Genomic DNA, 8,851 nt, shown 5'->3' on the forward strand with positions numbered 1-8,851 from the left:
TCTAGGTATGAGTAAATTTAGGAGCTTCATTATTTATTTCATACATAAAAGCAACAAACAATTAATTTATAGTCAAATATGAGTATATAGAGCACATCCAGGAATAGAATCATCAAGATTCAAGATAATATGAAACTCTTTTAGCCATAATTATTTGTTTGTCCAACTCAAATATTTTTTGTATGTACAAGAAAAAAGGGTAATAAATTAATTATGAAAAAACGTATCTTAAAATATTATATAAAAAGAAGAAGAAAACACAACTACATATCACATAAAGTCATAAACATCCTTCATTTTTTGGACTTAATAAGTTACCATATACATATGTAGCTTATCAAGACAAAGATGAAGCAAAGAAATTATGCCCATCATGATGTGTCCCAAAGTGGCCTTCATCACCAATTAAACAAGCATAAAACTCCTTATCAAGATGATTATGCTTGGATTGATCATGAAGTTGCAAACATGAAGTACTCCCAACTTCATCACATGAACTTGAAATTGATGAATAATTATTAGTTGTGGTGTTGAATCCCAACAACACTTCTTGATTTTTGTTTAGCTCCTTTCTAAGCCTCTCAACTTCCAATTTCAACTTCTCATTATCCTCAAGGGCATTATCTAGTCTTTGTTGCAAGGTTTTATAGTCAACCTCTAGGCTTTGACTTTTCCATCGTGCTCGCTTGTTCTGATACCATATTGCGACTTGCCTGGGTGGTAACCCCAGTTCCTGGGCAAGTTGGGATTTTCTATCGGAATCAAGCTTGTTATTGGAGCTAAAGCTAATCTCTAAGAGCCTCACTTGATCTTGGTTGAGCCTTTTCTTGTGACATTTTAGATGAATTTTTCGAGTTTGAGAACTCAAGAAATTCATTTTGATTAATAATATAATATAGTAGAAAGTTTATGAAAAATTCAAGAATTCGGGAGTCATATATTATGAGGAGAAGAGAATGATTAGGAATTTGGCTCCCATATATAGTTCACTTTCATTACTAAAGGGAGCCTACTAGAAAGTTGGGCAATATATCGTTTTCATGCATACACGAGGTCATCACGTGGGTGTGGTCTACTTATGATAGGATATTGACATAAAGTCTTTTTAATCAAATTAAAATCATATCATACTTATAAATTTAAATCTCTAATTATTCAATAATTTTTAATTTTGTTTATTGTCTTTACTCTCAATTAAATTTTCTAGCTCCAAAAGTCTTTAGGTGTAATTTGTAAACCCTAATTGAGGACATACATGGACTTAGGCATCTACCTAGTGGTAATTTGTGCATCCACACGTACATCACAATCTCAAATAAGTTGAGACTCATGAATTATATTATAATTAATTATTAAGTAAATAATTGTGATTTTCAAAATTACGTATATCATTGTAATCGATCTAGAATATTCTCTATATATATAGAAATTTCTCAAACTACATATATAAGTGGTTCTAAATTAATGGAAGCAATAAAACAACATAGTATTGATCTTTGACCATTGCCACAAAACACTAAAAAAATCATAGATAAATTTGGGAAGTATACGTTTGCTGACCAACTTCAATGATTTCAAAAGTTTTAAAAAGTACAAAAGAGAAGCATACAACTTCCTAGTGACTTTGGTACTTATTTGACTTTTTATACATAGTATTATCACAATTAGAACGTAGTAGTAATTACTACTACTATTGAAAAGACTTGACAAGGTGCTACCATGCACCACTAGAGACAATAGAGGAGTCAAATTGGGGGTGTTTGTAAGTGTAAGATTTTCATAAATTAATGTTAGAAATTTTAAAATATAAAAAAGTGTATTCGAAATCGAGTTATTATGAAGGTTTAGTATAATTAACACAACTGTTAATAAATTACCCTTGTACTCTGATTAAACCTTGTTTCGATGACTTTGATCCTTTAGATAAGCTATAATGACATCTTAACTACACATTTAATCTAGGTCAGACCCACAAACCATCTCCCTCCCACACAAAACATCAAGGAAAAAGAAAAGCAAATGAGTTTAAGTTATATTAAGTTATATATATTAAGTTATATATATATATATATATATATATATATATATATTAACTACACATTTAATCTAGGTCAGACCCACAAACCATCTCCCTCCCACACAAAACATCAAGGAAAAAGAAAAGCAAATGAGTTTAAGTTATATTAAGTTAATATATATATATATATATATATTCTGATGATGATGTAAATAATTTTTATATTATCGATAAAATTTATTATGCCATTTTCTGTGAAATTTAATGATCAAGTCTAACAAATCACGATTCAATGATACTATTGTAACTTTGGTCGACACATAAGATTCATGAAACTTTTAGACTTAATAAGTTATTTTTTTTGTAAGATTATCATATTAGATTTGATATAAAAAGTTTATTGTTCATTGTAACTTGACAATATAAAAACTCTTTATATCATCAGTATACTATAAAATATTAACTCGTTTGAATTTTATATAATTCTACCTAGGTTATCGATATTTTTTTTCTTCTAATTTTGTCTTCCAAATGTACATGAGAAGTTGCAAAAGGAAAATGTTCGAAAAACTACTCAAAGTCATAAAAGGTTATATACTATTGGTTCAATTTAGTACTCCTTCCATTTCATAGTAACTTAAGCTTTGAGGTGTTTCACATCCTTTAAGAAAAGTAGGTTAGGACATAAATTGAACATAATTTTCCATTTTTACCCTTATTAATTATTGTCAAAAATAACTAAACACTAATTATAATAACTAATTCCAATACTAACTTAAAGGGTAAAATTGAAAGAATATTTTAAAAATAGTCTTGAAGATTAAAAACTTAAGTTAATTTAAAAAATAACAAAGGGCTCAAAGCTTAAGTTAATATGGAATGGAGGGAGTACTCTATAATCTTTGGGGGTATGGAAAATAGCTATTTCTATTATTTGATTGATATAAAGTTCGAAAGAATATGTCGTTAGGAAGGAGGGCAATATTAGCCCCACTTTACAATGGCTAGTTAAATGCCATATTTCTACTTAATTTTCACCTGTACCTAGTGGGGTATTAAATATTTGGCATTTTGTATGACAGCATGGTAGTTTTAAAAAAGAGTTTAATATCCATGTGTCGATCACTCAAATATGTTTATATATATCAGATCACCTAAAAAAAAATCATAAAATAACAAGTTTGCTACAACAAATTAAGTTACTGATTGACGATTGTATAATATATCTTCCCATATTAGATTATCATATAATTAAGTTAAATCCTTTTCTAAAAAGTTGAAGAATTTTGAAGGTTGCACATATATATCCAATCTTGAGTAATTGGCATTTTCTGGCAAGTGCATGAACGCTGAAACCCTATTCATTTATATTCATTCCCCTTCTCACAACTAATTGATCTATTTCAATTCAAAGTATTAGTACTTAGTAGGGACTTAAGAAGCATGTAGACCAAGAAAGAGGACCCATAAATATTTGAAGCCATCATATATATGATTTTTTGTAAACAAGTAAGTGCGTTTGGTACGAATTTTTTTTTATTATATTTTTTACATAAAATATTATCATTTAAAAATAAATTAATTTTCGTTTAATTTAGACAAATGCTATAACTATAAAAGTGGGGGTAAAGGGCTAAATTTTTTTGTTTTGTCTATTATCCTAAAAATAGTTTTTAAAAAATTCTTTAAGGAGCTATTTTTTCTAAATTTTTTATTTTAATATCTAGACTGACCAAATTAAACATGAAAAATTGAAAAATATTTATCTTCCTACCAATCACATTCCACAAGTTATAAGAAAACAAATTCTGAAACTAGCTTACTTTCATGACTCATAAGACACTATATTCAGTGTATTACCACTTATGTTGTCACTTCTATTGACATTAATTAACATATCATGTCACACTTTATTCTGTCATTCTAAGTTTTTCTTTTGTAAAAGTATATTTTTGAGAGCATTTGGAATTGGAGGACAAAAAATTTTATGTTTCAAATTACATATGCTATAATTGTCGTGGGCAAAGCGCTCTCCCAACACTAGTCCTTTTTTTTTCTTCCAGATAATTTAACTTTTATGCACGAATAGTGTAAAAAGAATAGTTACACGATTAAATTACTTATAAGATTATTACAAGGAAACTTTTATTATAAGTATTGATTGATTTATTATAATTAACTTGATAAAAATAAGATCTTATTTTGTTATTATAATAAGTTAAATTATATTGATAATACGTAAGTATTATTCTTACACTATCAGGGGTCGTTTGGTTTGAAAATGAGTTATGATGGGATAAGTTATGTTGAGATAAGTTATATTGAGATAAGTTATGATGGAATAAGTTGTGTTGAGATTATTTTTTATTGAGTGTTTGGTTTGTTGTATTTAAAATAATAAATTTTAAGAACAATTTATTTGTTTACAAAAATGTCCTTCATTAATGTAAAAAGTGATATAACAAAAGGGTTAAAAGAGACATTTTTGTCATTTACCTATTTTATCCCGGGATAAGTTATCCCGGGATTACTATACCACCCAAGGAGAGGGATAACTTATCCCGGTACTAATTATTAATCCCGGGATAAGTTATCCCGAACTTGCCAACCAAACAACAAAATAAACGGTACTATAATTTAATCCCGGGACTATTTGGTATTATCCCTCACACCAAACAACCCCTCAAGGTATATAATTACTCTTATAACCAAATGATTAATTCCTATGGGTCCACTTTCATGTCCACCTAGGGGTGTATAAAATCGAATCGAAAATTGAACCAAACCGCAAACTGAGTCAACCCGAAAAAAAACCCGACTAGTGTTTGGTTTGACTTGGTTTGGTATTGGAAAAAAAAACCCGACTATATTTGGGTTGGTTTGGTTTTAACTAAAAAAACAACCCGAGACCAAACCAACCCGACATTATATAATTTTAAAATTTTATTTTATACATAAAAATATTTACTTTGATATAGTTTTTAAATATTTCTTATACTTTTTCATAGTTTTTATCTTTTAATATATTATTTCAAGTTTGAAACTTAGAATTATGAATGGTCCAATAAAAATTATAGTCCACATATGTTGGTAATTATAATAAAGCTTAAATCAAAATCAAATTAATATTAATGCAAAAAGAAAATCAATTCAACACTAAGAATGACAATACTATTGAATATTTGTTCTTTAGTTTTACATTGATTTAGACAATTAAAATACAAAATCTAATTTTAATTTCTTTTAATATTTAGTCATGTAACTAATACTTATTAAACTTATTTTAGCATGATTTAGTACTTTTAAATTATGATCATTTTCATTATGACTTGTTAATTTGCAATATTTGTTTTATGCTATTTCATTATTATTACTATTTTTGTTGAATATTTTAGTGTCATTAATCAGATCATATTGTGTTATTTTTTTAAGAAATACCTTAGATATTTGTATTTTGGTAGGACTAAAGAAATATTTGAAGTACAAGTAAATTATATGTTTGTATGAATACTTTACCGGAAAAACCCAAAACAACCCGAAAAACCAAAAAATCCGAAAAAACCCGAGGTTGAAAAACCCTAGTTTTATTGGTTTGATTTGGTTTATAAATTTAAAAATCCAATACAAATAATTTGGTTTGATATTTGAAAAGCTTGAACCAACCCGGCAACCCCTATGCTGCTGGATTTCCAATTATCCAAATTTTTGGATTAACATTTGAATTTAACTTTAAACTTTGTACTTATTATATGTGGGATGTTTCCACTAATTCCATGCGTCTTAATTATTCTTGATTAAGTTTTGTTATTATTAAACAATAATAATAATAATTCTAGATCTTCACTATTCCAGACAACAAATTAAAGGTCATTTTCTGCCGACGAAGTTTTATCAATTTAACCTCAATTTTCAAAAACTATTTTAAAGCCTATTTGAATGAGTTTATAACTTGGCCTATAAGTATAAAGCCATATTAAAAAAATTTAACTTTATGACTTTTGACCTATTTTTGTTATTCTGGTTTCGAAAATGTATTTTAAAGCATTTTTTTATTTTATTCAAACACTACAAATTTTGGCTAACCTGTAAAACAATCCAATTCAAAAGTATCGTTTGGTATATATTTCCTTAATTATCACCATCTGCCATTTTATTTACTTTCTATCAAAACAATCTATTTACTGCTCCACAAAGGTAAATGTAAGATATGCGTACATCATATATATCCTCTTTAAACCCTACTTAATTATGAATTTACATTGAATATATATGTTATTTACGTAACTAGTTTGTTTAATGTAAGCAGTGTGCTTTTGATTTTTAAAGACACTAATCAACCTATCATGACAAAAACTCCAATAGGAAAAGGATAATGATAATCCTAGTCGTTTTAGCTTAACTTGGAAGTGATTAAGAATTATTAAATTAAGTGAAAGCACTAATTTTAATGTGTTAAAAAGAACAAAGATAAGGCTGTCATTTTAGTAGCTAATCACTTTCTACATTTGTCTAGCAAGCCCTATTGATATCAACATCCTAAATTAAAGCAGCTACCTCCAGCTATATTTGATTGGATCTAACTCTTAAGTTATAATACACCAGCAGTTTAAAGATAGTAACATGTAAACATATTTTTCTTTCCCTTGCATGTAGGGCTGTGTATCAGACGGATTGATTCGGTAACATATTAGCAATTATCAGATGGTTATCGGGCGGTGTATCAATTAATCTCTAATCTCTATGGTATTTTTTTCCCGATGAATGCACCTTACAAAAATGATGACTTTTAAACCATAACAAGATAAAATGGATAAATTGATTTGTCACATTTTAATTGTCCAGTTGAAACATCTTTATCAATGACTCGATAAATTGTTGCATATTTTTCATGTACATATCCTCAGTGCTTTTCTGAGTTTGCTGACTTGCGCTCTATTCTTTAAAGCAAAATAGATAATTATAAAAAAGTATATAGATTTTCATAGCTATACCTATACGGCTTTAGCCTTTAGGAATTAGGACTAAGAAAAGATAAATATATAATTACTCTTATATATTATGGTAAAATATTAAATGAGGTTAATATGCCTAGTATAAAAATATAGGGTTGACGGTTTACCTAGTAAGAAAATTGAATAATTCTTCCCTTCATCAATAAGTCGTTAATTATAAAATTTTAATTTGTTCCCCAATCATTTATTTGATAACTCAATACCAATAAGCCAATAAACCAATTTTGTGATTGGCTTATTGATTACGGTTAGATTTTGAATACCTTACTTGCATGTGCATATCGAAACCATTTGATAAACTCATTAAGTAACTATTCGATTGTGAGAGAGAGAGACGATTCTTTGATAAAAATATAAACTTTGAACTAATTAAATCAACCTCAAAACTCAGTTTAAGAGTTGATGATTTCTCAAAACTCTATTAAGGAAAACGATCACATCTTTACCAATGTGGAGTATGGGCACGCCAAACAATTATAGCATGAACAATATTATAGTATTTATTTTTTTAAAAGAGAAAAGGGTTAAAAATGCCCTCAACGTATTGCAAATGGGACAAAAATGCCCTTCTTCCACCTATTGGATCAAAAATGCCCTTAAGGTTATTTTTAAGGTTAAAAATGCCCTTCTTTAACAGAATTTTGACATGGCATAAATGAATTTTTAAATTAAACACATGGCATTAAAGTATTGGTCCACGTAAATTTTTGACCCAACTCAAAGAATTCGACTGATGATTGGATTGGACTTCCATCTTCCTGTTTCCTATTATTGAGGAACCAGTGCTCACTTCCCCCAAAAACTCCATTGCATCCCACCAGTAACCTTAGCCTGAACATGGTAACAATCCCCGCAGTGGAACCACCCAGGATATTTGTGACCACGGTCTGTCCGATCGTCCCACGAAGGTCCAGTTTCCTTGATCAACCATATGTGGGTAACGCAACAAGAATTCTATGGAAGGATCCAGGATTAAACCCAAACCACAACAACAATGTTCCTAATAGATTTCAGTCTCTGACACTCAAACCAAGCAACCGTGGTGAAATCCATTCAATAAATTAAGTAGATTCGAACAAAAAAAAAACAGAAAATCAGCTGGGTTATATTAAAAAGGGTAGGTCAGTTCCATGGGGTTGGGTCAAAAATTCATGTGGACCAATACTTTAACGCCATGTGTTTAATTTAAAAATTTATTTATGTCATGTTATAATTCTGTTAAAGAAGGGCATTTTTAACCTTAAAAATAACTTTAAGGGCATTTTTGATCCAATAGGTGAAAGGAGGGCATTTTTGACCTATTTTCAATACGTTGAGGGCATTTTTAACCCTTTTTCCTTTAAAAATATATAAATTATAGAGTGTTCAAAGTTGGATAAATAAAAAATTAAAATGGATCCAAGCATGATAACATATCATGAATATTCGGTCGATATACAAAACTGATAAAAATACTATTAATATGAAAATTTCTGCCAAAAACTAATTGGACTTAACTAACTAACTGGGCCAATAATACAGCAGAGCCCAAACCAGATGACTAGCCCAATACAAATTTAACTCAACATAAGTTGGCAGGAGAAATTAAAAATTACTGAAATACACGTCTTATGTTTCTCTTATTTCCAATATCTCTTTCTATTTCTAATATCCCTTATTTCTTTAATATATCCGAGCTACATATTAATGTATTCGAGCCAGTATTTAATGTATCCGAGCTACATATTATGTATCCGGTTGATTTTATAATGTATTCGAGCTAGTTTTTAATGTATCTGAGCTAGTTTTTAATGTATCCGAGATACATATTATGTATCCGGTT

The 8,851-nt window shown here is 28.8% G+C and overlaps 1 protein-coding gene across 1 annotated transcript; it reads right to left on the bottom strand.

Annotated features, from left to right (window-relative positions):
* Positions 1–207: 207 nt before the first annotated feature.
* Positions 208–965, bottom strand: LOC125849297 (homeobox-leucine zipper protein ATHB-52-like). Its single transcript, XM_049529358.1, has one exon. It carries the CDS (start codon positions 875–877, stop codon positions 338–340), a length of 540 nt encoding a protein of 179 aa, XP_049385315.1. The 5' UTR covers positions 878–965; the 3' UTR covers positions 208–337.
* Positions 966–8,851: the final 7,886 nt, after the last annotated feature.

This window comes from Solanum stenotomum, chromosome 12 (genome assembly GCF_019186545.1).
Source record: "Solanum stenotomum isolate F172 chromosome 12, ASM1918654v1, whole genome shotgun sequence".
Taxonomy (NCBI): domain Eukaryota; kingdom Viridiplantae; phylum Streptophyta; class Magnoliopsida; order Solanales; family Solanaceae; genus Solanum; species Solanum stenotomum.

What these genes read in the sequence shown, in the direction of transcription:
- LOC125849297 (XM_049529358.1), bottom strand. Translation starts at nt 877, where the DNA reads ATGAATTTCTTGAGTTCTCAAACTCGAAAAATTCATCTAAAATGTCAC.